The 13,798-nt window shown below is 44.1% G+C and overlaps 1 protein-coding gene across 1 annotated transcript; it reads right to left on the reverse strand.

Annotated features, from left to right (window-relative positions):
* Positions 1-3,151: 3,151 nt before the first annotated feature.
* On the reverse strand, positions 3,152-6,598 carry LOC119387369 (holotricin-3). Its single transcript, XM_037654741.2, has 4 exons — positions 6,502-6,598; positions 5,441-5,656; positions 4,638-4,819; positions 3,152-3,282 (listed from the first exon to the last, which is right to left on the reverse strand). The coding sequence occupies exons 1-4, from the start codon at positions 6,511-6,513 to the stop codon at positions 3,279-3,281; spliced, it is 414 nt and encodes a 137-aa protein (XP_037510669.1). The 5' UTR covers positions 6,514-6,598; the 3' UTR covers positions 3,152-3,278.
* Between the last annotated feature and the right edge of the window lie 7,200 nt (positions 6,599-13,798).

The raw sequence follows: 13,798 nt of genomic DNA on the forward strand, positions 1-13,798 counted from the left end.
GTAGTAGGCCAGAGGAAGTGGACATCCCACCAGTAACGACATGGGAAGTAAAGAAAGCCTTAGAGGGAATGCAAAGAGGCAAAGCCGCGGTTGAGGATCAGGTAACATCAGATCTGTTGAAAGACGGTGGACAGATAGTGTTAGAAAAAGTGGCCACGTACCCTGTATACGGAATGTCCCTTAACGGTGAGGGTACCAGAATCTTGGAAGAATGCTAATATCATCTTAATCCATAAGAAAGGGGACGTCAAGGACTTGAAAAATTACAGGCCGATCAGCTTCCTGTCCGTTGTCACCAAGCTGTTTACGAAGATAGTAGCTAATAGAATTAAGACAACATTAGAATTCAATCAACCAAAGGACCAAGCAGAATATCGCGCAAGCATGATGCACGAAATTGATAGTGTGAAAGCAAGCTTGATACACGAAATTAAACAACCGTACACGTCTTCGGCGTGGGAGTGAAAGTGACAGAAAAATGGAGCTGACAATAGATTAAGTCCGCTGTGCGTTTTCAGTGACCCGTCTTGTATGTCAGTGCCTTCTTTCGCCTAAGTCGAATGGTAAAAATAGCCGCGCATTGTTTGACAAAGTCAAATGCCCTGTGTCAGTCCCGTAGCCCGGGGGCGGGGAGGCTGCTCCCCCCTCCCGGAATTTCCATGGATGGGGTGTTTTACCGAAAACAACTTATGAAAATAGGTGTTTTTCTCAAGCAGTCAAGGCCTTCAGCAACTGCCCCCCCCCCCCCCCCCCCGAAAAAAAAAATCCTGGCCAGGGGCCTGCCGTTTGTGTTATCAAGGTTTTCGAAAGTGTCTCCGTAAGAGATCTTGCTGCTCGAACTGCTGGTAGCCGGCGCTACTGGCTTTTTGAGGTAAGGAGGGGGGGAGGGAGACGAGCCTGCTGTTTATTAAAACTTACAGAGGTTTGCTGGCATAGAATTTGCCTGCATATTCCTCTACATGGAGCGCTCGTTATCTCATAACCTTTCATTTGATTCCACCACACGCAGCATATTAGAAAACTAAAATCTTGGAGGACGCTTGAGCTTGGCCTTCCAGAGTAGAACGCGATAGAGTAAGCGGGCCCCGTGCGCTTCGCCTTCTCAAGTGCCAGCCTAGCTTCGGTTCGCGGTGCATGCCTCAACCGTGCCGTAAGTAAACGAACGACTGTGCTCGTAACATTGGCTGTTTAAAACTATCCTAGAATGCCTACTGCAAGTAAAGTTGTTAAGTGCCCACTATGCCATAATTCTTCTTTTTGCGAATCAGCGAAGGCCCCACTACGCGTCCGTAAGGCAACACGCGAACCTACGCAGCTGCTCACTTTGTTGATGCTTTTGCAGCTGATAATGAATAAATATGTTCGAGCGCTTTGTAATGGGTGGGCGTTTAAAACACCCAATCTTTCCTCAATTCACTTGTTTTGACGCTTCTACCACGCAATATTATATGCGTTGAGGAGACTTCTTCCACTACGTGATAATCATATAGTGTTTTTCCCCCCAAGCATGTTCAAGCAATATCGTGACTCTGTGGTAGAACGCCTGCTTGCCACGCAGACGGCCTAGGATGGATTCTCACTAGAAGCGAAGATTTTTTTATTATTTATTTTATTTGCATCTTTCTCGATTTTTCGGTCATGGACAAGATTATAATTTTTCGCTCACAATCAATGACGCCGACGCCGGCATTTCTGCGAAACGAGCTCTTTAGCGTTATCGAGTTAAAATGTGTAGGAGCTAGGTGACTCGTGAGAGCCTCAATGACAAAAATACATCGGCCTTAGACTGAATGGTTTTCGCTTGGTTTGTCGGTACACGCCTGCGAATCAAGCGTTTCTTGTTTCCACCTTCTTGTGATCTTTATGTCTCCTCCCGCCGGTCATGCATTGTATATCATCGTGGTCGAATACTCTTTCTTCTTGTGAACCGCCCTATCTTTCTGCTTTATTTCATCGCCCTTTGTTAAGATTAGGGCAGTTTGACTTGACTACCCATATGCAATTAAGATGATTCAATAGGGATTCAATAGGGCTTTTTATGCATGTTTTAGCGTCTAATAATTTATGTAAATTCTATAAGGTAAGCTCATATATTTGCTTAAGCATTCTACACACAGCACCGAGAAAATACACGTCAGAGATCTCAACTACTAATTGTATTTTTGTTTTAACGCTGGGACGCACGCGCTGTTGCCTTTCTTAACTCACGTCTGTGAAGCTGCGTTTGTTATCAGTGAGCCGTGGTTTTGTCTCATTCAAATTAACAACTAGCGCTTTTTGCTGTACAAAGCAGATTGACCGAATTTGCTTAACTAATTCACTCCTATGTTTTTTTATTTCTGTCTCTCGCATGCATAGCCTCCTTTTGGCTCTCTCTTTGTGACTTCAGGCGTTCACTGACTTGATGAAAAGGTGATTATTTTCTACTATATTTTACATCAGAATTCGTGAAGCATACGTAATTATGTATATCGATTCGCAAATCAACGCTGAGCGGATAAAGCATTGACCGTCAAAGTAAAAGTATAGGCTTGAACGTATATAGTCGCTATTTGTATTACAGAATACCCCCCATGTGGTATCTACTGGATCACAATTGATACACTTCATATACGTGATCTCAGGTGAAATCGTTTCTCGTACGCGGCTAAAACGTACACACAAGCCGCATTCGCCCCGCCACGGTGGTCTAGTGGTTATGGCGCTCGACTGCTCACCCGAAGGTCGCGGGATCGAATCCCGGCTGCGGCGGCTGCATTTTCGATGGAGGCGAAAATGTTTGAGGCCCGTGTACTTAGATTTAAGCGCACGTTAAAGAACCCCAGGGGGTCGAAATTTCCGGAGCCCTCCACTAGGGCGTCTCTCATAATCATATCGTGTATTGGGACGTTAAAGCCCAGATATTATTATTACAAGCCGCATTCTTAATTTGCCGAATATAGCGCCTCTTATCGGTTGCTTTCAAACTGACCAATCTTCATACGAAGCATGCTCACGCTCAGGAATCCATGCTCGTTGCGCAGGTGGTGAAACGAGATCCTATATAAGATGTACAACCCAGCACTCTTTCTTAGCACATAAAGTGGAAAAAGCCCCTATATACCTTTGGAATATGCAACCTCCTTCATTAATATTAATGAAACCGGATGTGCAGGGTGTGTTGACGTTTATTTACATCGTTCGCAGAATACATATTCCCAGTCGATCACTATCGCTATGATGCTGTTGTGTGGACGATGATGTTGTATTAGCTTCTACATGGCATGGTTGACTGGTAATCACCTGTAAAGAAAGGTATACACCATGTTCATGCCTAGGAAAGATGTAAAGAGAAAAGAAGTTGCATGCTCTCAAAAATAAAATAGGATCCAGGAATTCTGTACACACCCTGTGGATAATTCCACACCTTTTATTGCGATAGCAATTATATGGACAGTCTCGGCTGGATTTTGCCGTCGCCGTCGCCGTCATGCACCGTATATGTATAAGTATGTATATATATATAAAAGCCCCAAAGAAAAATAATTCAGAAAAATTCTTCCGAAGCGCGGGATCGAACCAGGGACCTCTTGCTCCGCAGCGAGTGGCGCTAGCCACTACGCCACGGAACGCAGGTTCTCCGCATAGCTAACGCGCGAGCGTTATATACACACCCTTTGCCGCTAGACGGACTCAGAGATGGCCGGCCCTCATAAGCGTTTCTACATTACCAGCGAGATGGCGCTAGGAGCGCGACGAGCGCATTTAAAAGTCGTCGGCGAGCTCGCTCGCTTCTTCTTATATTTGCGCAAGGAGAACCATGGCCTTCCGCTGTCTGCTCGCGCGGTTTTCTCGTGGTGAGGGCAAGAGGGATGTTTCAAGCTTTACCCGTGGTGTCCGCGCTCATGTTACGGAGCGCCGCTAAACGACGCCGCTAAACGAACAAACAGAAGATGAGCGCGAACTATCAAGTGTCACAGCTCGACACTTGAAGCATGCTAGTTTCCTTCGCTGCTTCGGCCACCTTTGTAACAGGAGCGCTGTTCAAACTGAGAGTATCCATTGGCGAGCCTCACTTCGTATAGCATTAGTTTCTCGCTATCGCATTCATTGCTTCGCCCTTGCGGCGAAACTGTGATTTTTTTTTATTAGTGGACCCGGACTGGAGTTCGTTTATTTTTAATAAAGTTGTTCTCTCTCTGCCTTACGCAACGATCATCGTGCCACTCTCAACACTGTTTCAGTGAGACAAAACTGAACTGAGATGGTAAACGTAGCTGAATTCACGACTCCTTGCGGTTTGTTTGTGGAGAGAAACCAAGTTTTAGCACGAATGCAAATGACAGCTGATCGGAAGTTGCAAAAATACTTCTGAAATAATCGTTCTGATTCTGAATTACGTTAACACCCGATCGATTACTTCTAGTGTGAATGAGTAGTAATAAAACAGACCATGCAAGGCGAACTATTGACTTCACTGCAAGCGAATCAGAAGAGGCCCAAAAGAATATACGCGTAGAGCTGAGAAATAAAGCTAAGTATAGCAAAATAATGTCTTCGATGGGTGTTTGTTGGCATTCGCTCCGATACTATGTCAGTACAAAGTGCAAATTTCCAGGTGGATCCGGAAGGCATGCACTGAATATAACCATACGAACCACCACCCGCCGTGACCAAGACCACCATAGCCCTTTCCGAAGCTGCCGTAGCCGCCAGATAAGCCGCCACTGAAGCCGTGGGAGTATCCACCGCCATGTCCGAAGCCGCCACCGTATCCGCCAGAATAACCTCCGGTCGAACCACCTCCGACGACAGCTCCCCCGTGAGAAATCTTCTTAACCTGAAAAATATTTCGCATTTTTGAATCAATAATTCCACTAGGTGATCAAATGATCCACCCATGGTTGCTGGCAACGCGAGTCATTCCCGGAGGCTAAAGTTCCCACGCTAAATCTGCGACCCGGTTCTTCGTGTGGTGAGCAGTATTCGTTTATGCAGGTGACGTAGAACTTTCTTGTTTCGCAATAGTGTGCGAACTCTTTTTTTTTTTTCAGCTGTTTGCGAGATTGGCGTCCCCTGCCGCATTCATTTTCCGCAATAGTTTCGGGATAGGCCTAACTGAAGGCCTGAAAGATATCCGGACGTCACGTTCTGACTATACCCACACGAAGGTCTGCCCTTGTCCTCTTTAGCCGCCTGTGTTTGTCGCATCTGTAGGCACTAGGTTCTGTCAATAGATATGTATATCGAGGTACTTTACAACTGAACATAGCTGATTTGTCTGGTCATCCACGTTTATACCTGTTAACTGATCTCATTATGCACATGGTAAGGGTGCGGCTGCCTGCCACTGTTGCACCTTTCCTGATTCGTCAATGCTGACAGGCAGAACATGCGATGGTAACATACTAAAATCTTACAGTCAACCATTTTCGCGTGTCAAACCGCGTCACGTGCTTACCTGGTGCAGCGTCTTGACGACATAAGTTGGTCCTTGAACAACCTGGGGCTGTGAGGATCCCGCGGTAGTGGCCGACGCTGCGCTTCCATGGCCGAATCCTGCGCCACCACCACCTCCGGTCTGGATTCCCTTGACAACAATCACGCTGTGGCCCCCACCGAAGCCGCCGCAGTGAGCTGTGGCCACGAGGCCGCACATTACAAACGCTGCAACCACCTGCGACGGATGACATTCATACAACAAAGAACACAGTGCAAGACTTTTGATGGCGGCGAAATAAATATTGCATGTGTATATGTACCAGAAGGATTAACTAGTGAAAGACTAAATTTAACACAAGTTGTGCTTTTGTGCATATCATAGTGTTTTTGTGATGTGCGGTACAATAAGGCGGCGGAAGACACGAATGCTGCTGTAGTGAATGAGTCTTGTGGGTAACCCACATGCTTACTCCGCCGTAAAAACTCTGTAAGTGATACAAAACTTTCACGAGCTCACTGTACATCTGTTTAAAACAGCTGTGGAGCGTTATAATGTGTTTTTCAGAGACCACCTGGACTTAAATAAAGGTATTTGTTGACCCAACGATCCCATACTCACTTGTCTAATGCAGTCGCGGACAGGGCAGTAACGAGAAATTTTATCTGCAGCTTCCTGCTGCGTTTAATGGGAACACAAATAACGTGTGAAAAACCACGAAAAGCCGTATGCCATTGAGGCAGTAGCACACCGCTTCTCACATTATTCATCAATCACGACATTGTTTAGAAGGGTAGCGGTTCGGGCTAGTTGGTACTGCGTTGCCTTTAGCGTAATAGCGCGGAAAAACGACCAAACACGCTGTTATCCCCTCTTGTCTTTTGTCGTTTTTCGACGCTATTACGCTAATTATCTGATTTCCGAATAAAAAATACCAAGGAAATGAATGACAACTTTAGCCAGGAAGAGCATTTCAGGTGCAATTTAGTGGACCAGCGCGAATTAATATCAGTTATCTCCTAACAACCATTTCATACACCCATGCGCTATATAACTGCATGCCTCGTTAAACGCGCGCTCACCAATGAGTTCATGATCCTGAGAGCGAGTTGCGTAGGAGCACCGTCGTCTGAAGGCTTCTGGGCGGGCGTGAGCTGTGAAACGTCCCCGAGACCTCGGCTTTATATAGGTTTTACCTGACGATGAGAAAGAAGAACAGAAAAAAAAAGAAACTTGTGGGAAAGGCGCTTTCCTGAACCACAGGGCAATAAGTCTTAGAAAAAACACCCCTAGTAGCAAAAAAAAAATAATGATAAATGAATGAATAAATAAATAAATAAACTAGAGACGCGGGATATTCGCTTTCAACTTAGTGTAACTTGCACATCGCACGCCCCGACGTTCCCTTCCTGACAGTTGCACTCGGCGCTACTTGTTAATCAGAAAGTGAAATGGTTCTGCTTGGCTGGTCACCTAACTCTGCCGTTTTCCGCGCTCCTGTGCCCCTTTGCGGTGCCCCTACATCAAAACAAGACGGGGTGAACCGCTGCCTGCGTAAGTGTCTCAGTATAGAAAGGCACGTCTTGTGTCAAAGAAACATCCGCAGGTCGCCGCGATACCACTTGGATGTTTTCCTTCAGCATAATTCGTGGTTCTTTGCGTGTGGTGTCAGCTTTCTTATCTTTCTTAATATTATCAGAGCTTCATCGCTCGAACGCGGTGTAAATTCCCGTGAGGATAAGTTTTAAGGCCGTCCAAAGGCCTGTAGCTGTTTAGCGCGTCTTGTACCAAAGCAAGAGTCGTAAGCGCTCCGTAAACATCGCACACGGGCACGTCAAGTCACATAATGGTTTCTTAGTGCACTAGAACCTATTGTTGACGTAAAAGGTTGTGTGGTTTGCGGTTTCAGAAGCACGGGGATGTTTATTACTCAGTGCATGGTAAAGGTAAACGAAAAATACGTCACGAAGAAAATTAAAACGGAACCACACACGCACTGTGAGATATATTCATACACTCGGCTGGTTGAATGCTTGCTGTACAGGGGCCGCCTTCACAAAGCATTTCGCTCGCAAAAACAGTTTGCCATAAGCCATCGCAATTATTAACTTAACAGTATGCCGCAGTCCAAAACCGCAGTCTAACTGCATACAGCATTTTGAAAAGCACGCAGGCGGACGAATAGCTCGTTGAAAAGGAGGCGGAGTTCTGTCCCGCTGTCGATTATGTGCGCTTAAGAGCCAGCGAAGGCTACCAGCACTCATTTTATTCTGTTTGGAAAGGTTTGGGGCTAACAAAAATTATAATGACTTATCTAGGCGGTGTAAGCGAAGGCTGGGGCTCCACAGAGTATCCGAATGAGCCATCATAAGATAACACTGCAGACGGCGCAGCTTTCCTGCAGCGCCGATTCATAGTAATGACATAAAAAGTTTGTCATTTGACGTGTATGCAACTGTTGTAAAAAGCATTGCACGCAAGTAAGCTTGTCGCTTGGAAAGCGAAAAGCTCACTGACGTGCAATGCTTTTGCAAAGCGAAAAGTTTCCCCCTCCTCCGGTACAACAAAAGGCGTCTTCTGCGCGTTATAATCCCAGTAATCCCGAAGCCTAGTCTCTTTTTAATGTCTACCTATATTCTACCTGAACCGAGTCTAGCCTCGGTTCAGGTAAATTATACTGACTCTGTTAAATAATTCTCTCTCGGAAGGTTCAACGGGCGTCTTTATTCTTTAACATGTTGCACTGTTGCAGTTGCTTTGAAATAGTGTATTATATATGGATATATGTTAAACATTTCTGTGTATGCTAGTTTTAGTGTTACGGCTGCCATGTGAGAGCCTTCCGGCACGTTCAAGCTGTATAATGCAGCTTTTCGCCTGAAGTACCACCAACAATTTTGTTGAAAATAAAAACATTTCTGGTTCTGATTCTGAAACACAGAGAGAGAATTTGCTTATCAGTGTTTCATAACATTATACAAGAACTACAGATAGTTATACCGTATACGTAGCATACACTGGAACAACCATACATTCGCATGTTATGCACGTCATCAAGCAAGACTTATGATGTATTAACCAAACAACTTTATGCATGAGAACAATTATGTCGATGGCGGCCTTCTCAACAGCATAGATTTTTATCATTAAATGAAATGTTGTTACTGTCTAAAAGTTGCTCACTAATAATTGCGTTTTTTAATGTAGGTAAGAATGACTGCACCTTTACTTTTCCGTAATTAGAGCTATACTTTCTTGCCCCTATACAAGTTCGGGCATATGAAATTTTGCCCTGTTTGCTCCCCTAGTCGGAATAGCGTTTCTAACGCGTTATTACTATGACTATTATTATATTACTGTTATTGTTAACTTGTGAACCACAAATTCTCTTTTAAAAAGTAAGAACGTGTGGTATTGGAGGCGTAGTACATACTTTATAACTCCTTGTATTTGTAGTATTTCTATTTGACATTGCTTGGCCCCTCCAAGTAGATACACCTATGCAAACGGTGTAAGCGCGAGTCATCTTTGAGGAAATGTGGGTGAATATAACTTTGAAATACTACGCATTCTTTCTTTCCGCATTGGTTTTCAGCTTTTTCTGACTGGTCAAAATTTTGTGGGTTGCGCGCACAGCACCTGCTCATAACACGGTGCTACAAATGAGTCAAAAATGATCAATGGCGTAATGACGACTTACTCACGACTACGTAAAAAAATAAGAGAATACTCTATTTTCAATACGGCATAGTTTTGGCCATTGTATCGTCCGCCATTTGTCAAGAATTTTTGATGTGTCATAAGATCACCTGCGTGTTACGCGACGTCACAAATCTTTGAAATCTTGCGGAGTTAAAATGACGTGTGCGCACCTAACAGCGCATTACTATGCTGAACAAAACCTAAACTTTTTTGGAATAACCGGAGAGTACATGTCTCATTCTGAACGTAATTCAAGAAGACTGCCCGATGGTCACATTGACAGCGGCTACTTATAGCAGTTGGCGAAATGGACTCATATGAGTATCATAAATATTTTCAGTTGCAGTATAACGATGTTGAGCAGTTTGTGCCTGTATAGAACTTTGTGAACTCATTCTTGCTCAGAGAAAGAGACAGACAGAGCTGTGCATATGCGCTTCTTTGCTGTCCAAGTTGTATTTTGCGCTGTACAAGGCAGTTCAAGATGAATCAAGACCAACCATCCTGATTGTCATTTCAGCCTTCTTAGTCTAGAAAACCCTGTACACTTACCATCTCCCTGGTCCGGTAGATCAAGTTGAGGGGCAAGCTTGAAAGATGGAATCCCATTGTGCTCTAGTCACCTACCTTATTTATCGCCTTGTTGCAAGCCGCCGCGACTGCTGCAAGCTACCATATGAGAAGCAAAGCGAAGCAGGTCAATCGTAGACTAAAGCGGAAATCTTTTTCAGCTCTTCAAGTTCGGCTCAACCAAAACATTAACCACTTCTGCACATTCGTTGACTCAAAGCAGCTCAGGCTATTCCTTTTCGAATAAAGAAAATGAATTCCCTGAAACATTAAGAATACTTGATCGGTCCACAAAACGTTTACGGGTTCCTGCCCGTATTTGCATTGTCGAGGATGTAAGGTGCAGGCCAGGCGGAGCAGAATAAAAACATGACGGAGGGCTCCAACGTTATAGAGCCCCTTCTCAGCGTTAGCCTCCCCTGCAGTGCTGGAGCGCAATGCGCGAAAGCGGCGCATAGCGGCCTGTACCATGAGAGCCTACAGTGCGTTTCATGAGACACGGGGGACAATCTTCAAGCAGAAGCGTAGGACACATTTTATTATATAATTACGTTATTAATGTGTTGAAAGAAAACTTCGCCTTAGTTGTTGGTTTCCTAGTGCGTAGCCAAGAGTGACCACTGTTGAAAAGGGGGAGGGGGTGGGGGGGCTCCGCGCCCTTAACTTTTCTCAGCGATTACGCTAGCGCCCTTTGCCCCCCCCCCCCCCCCTCTCCCCGGTAGATACGCCTATGCCCAGGTGTAACGGTCACCATCTCAGGTTTTATTTAAAAAAAACTGTGGATATTTTATGTTTTGCGCACACTATTTTCTCAAAGTATTTTTACTAAAAAAGTAAGTTTTTCCACGAGATGCATTTGCAATGTTCACTGATCCATATGTGAAACCACACTCCCCTAAAAGAGTCAGATGGTATAGTTTTTTAGACGGAGCAAAACAAAACATCACTTGTAGAAATGTTTAATAACAAATATTTATTATGCAGTGCATTTTATGTTGAAGCACAGAGAGTAAACGTATTTTACCTGGCGGAAATTTTCACAAAATTCTTCCAAAATTTTAATTTTTACCGTGAAAAGAGCCGCGTATTTTCTTACTGCTCTTAATACGCTATATTGTTGTAGGCACATACTTTATAGTAAAAATGCTTCGAAAATAATAAAACAACTTGGGGAGCGCTTGAGCTTCGCGTTCAAGAGTAGAACGCGATAGCGCAGTCGGGCGCCGTGCACATCGCCTTCTCAATCGCTAGCCTCGCTTCGTTTCTCAGTGCCGCAAGGAAAGGATCGTCTGTGTGCGTAAAATTAACCGTTTCAAACTCTCCTAGCATGCCCACTGCAAGTACAGTTGCGAAGTGCCCACTACACTGCAAAAAATTTGGCCCCTGTTCACGGACAAAGCTGAACGTACAGCGTTGCCGAGCACTTTTCCGTGATCCTAATTAAACGATTTTTCTAAAAAAGAGTCTTCTTACGAAGTGCTTTCGTTAGCACAAATACGACAAAGCACTCAGTCACTTCGTTTGAAGGCGAACACTATTCCGTGACCAGAATACAACAATTTCCTTCAAAGAAAGTCTTCTTACGTACTTCCTACGTTAAGATACTGCAGAACGGTCTGCTCGTGTTGTCGAATATAATAAGGCACACTTGTCTTATTGCAAAATAATGGTTTTATACCACAGCTGCACCATAAAATCTGTTTGTAGATAATGAAAATGCTTTCTTTTATGAACAAAATCACATAGAAGATTTGCCACCTATGCAGGTGGCAGTCCCAGTATACACTGGCAACAAGTGAGCGGAGGTCGACCAATTCACTGGCCACATACGTCCTCGTACACGTTCGGTATGGGTCTGTGGTTGTTGTTTCAAGCAGATGCTTCGTGACGTATGAACCATAATTCCAATAGTTTTCTTTTCCCCCACCTTCGTTCCTGAGCCAGCATCGTCGCATTGTTTAGGTCGAAGCTATAACTTGTCGTCTAGCAGTGTTCAACAAGCTGTCTTAAAATGCGCTGCATGGGTGGTTTTAGCAACATCCCCCATTTGTGTTTTTTGAACGCCTTTGGCCTTTTCCTGCCCGTTTCCCTGATATAAGTGGTGTCGTGATCCCCGCATCGTACTCTGTAGATGACTCTGCTCTAATCATCCGCAGGTGTGCGGTCTTTGGGCTTTGTGAACACATGTCCTAAGGACAAGGTATACACAAAAACCGCCGAAGATTAGAGCGAGGTCATCTACAAAGTACAATGTGGAGATTGCGACACGACTTGCATAGGCGAAACGGGTGGAAGAAGGTCATCGAAGGTTAAAGAACAAAAAGAGGATGTTGCGAAAACCACCCATGCAACCTGTTCTAAGAGTGGGCTTGTTGAACGCTGCTAAATGGCAAGGCATAACTTCGACCTAATCAATTTGACGACTCTGCCTCGTGTACAAAGGTGCGAGGAAAAGAAAAATTCAGGAATCATGGTTCATTCGTTGCGGCGCATTGGCTTGCAACAACAGCGGCCCCCTACGAGATGTTTACAGGGAAATGTGCGACTAGTGGACCGGTCAAACTCCGCTTATTTTTGCCACCTTATACTGAGTATGTCGCCTGCATAGGTGGAAAAACTTTGATGTCATTTTGTTAATAATTGTTGTGTTAAGTCAAAGAAAACATTTTACAATCAAGCTACACATCCCGAGCTGGTAGATGGGGGGGTAGTATGCCATGTGCATATGCACTGTAGATGAACTTGCAGATGAGTGAAGCATACCTGCTGCTTTATGCGAAATAAACAATGAAGTACACTACTACATGCTTCTTGAAATGCCACTTTGGCAGATGTATTCAAGAACATAGTTGTCAAAGGTGCTGCAAGCCTGCTTATGAAACTGTGGGCACGGCCCATGGACAGCTCCACTTCGCTCCTTTCTGTACGTCTGAAAAGGAAGTGAAAAAAAAAAACACCTAGAGCAAGAGCAATGTTCAGAATTTATGCTTATTTAAATATTGCCATGGTGCATATGTACATGGTCTCAGTTAGCATCACTGTTTCAGAAATAAAAAAAACAGAAACGGTACTTTGCAGATATTTCTGGACTCGTTCTGATGATATGAAGAACAAGCAGCATGATTTCACGAAGACTTATTGCTATAGTACACAAGAATTCAGGGTTAAACACACTACATTCTAACTGCGAGAGTATTTGTGTACATGCATAACCAATTCTATTCAATTATTGTCCTGATGTTGCAGCAAAAGTCTTAACAGTTACATTTTTTGTAACTACTTAATTACGGGGTTACAAGTTACGTGGGTGAAGAAATGAAGAATTGCGCATGTATAAAACGGAATTAGCTCGCACAAGACGAGGCAAATTGTACGCCACTGCCAAGGCCTACTGCTGCAGTGGACATATAATAAGGCTGAAGATGACAAAGATTAAAGCGTAAACGTAAAGGATGAGCATTAAATTGAGAAGCAAGGCTTGCTGTCAATAGCTCTTGAATTCTATCAGAACACAACATGACAGATCTATCTCCTGTGCATCTTAACGCGACAGAAGTTGAGCTGAAGATGGCGGCTTGAATGAATGTCAAGCCATTGAACAAAGCGTGTTGTTGGAGCCAATGTTTCAACAAAATGATGTGTCTAAGTTGCGGCAGCAACCTTGATGCGATTCGCTGCCCCTATAAAGACGAGTCTTCTTGTCGAATCACTAGCTCCAACAACATTCGTTGTTCAACAATTTTTTCATGAGCTGTACATCTCGTTACACTCATTACAAACCTCAACTCTACCAAATGGTACTATTGCATTGATAGTGGGTGCAATACTTAAGCTACAGCTCCATAAGCAGGTGACCGGCTATTCAACCCTTTTAATATACCAGATCCATGAAGACTACAAACCTTGAGGCAAGCACAACACAAAAAACAAGCATAAGGAAATTGAAAGAGGTTAACTTTAGTAAACAAGGTATGAATTAGTCATCCCCATTTTAAGTATACAAGGTGGTTTTTCAACTAACTCCTTTGCTGTTGAAAAAGATCATGCTGCTAAAAATATCATACCTGTAGTCGAGTAATAATTTCCGGGACGAAATTTCGTGATGCT

Source organism: Rhipicephalus sanguineus, chromosome 1, assembly GCF_013339695.2.
Source record: "Rhipicephalus sanguineus isolate Rsan-2018 chromosome 1, BIME_Rsan_1.4, whole genome shotgun sequence".
NCBI classification, from domain to species: Eukaryota; Metazoa; Arthropoda; class Arachnida; order Ixodida; family Ixodidae; genus Rhipicephalus; species Rhipicephalus sanguineus.

Coding starts and splice junctions, on each gene's coding strand:
- LOC119387369 (XM_037654741.2), bottom strand. Junction 4,820..5,440: donor TCGTCAAGACGCTGCACCAG/GTAAGCACGTGA, acceptor AATATTTTTCAG/GTTAAGAAGATTTCTCACGG.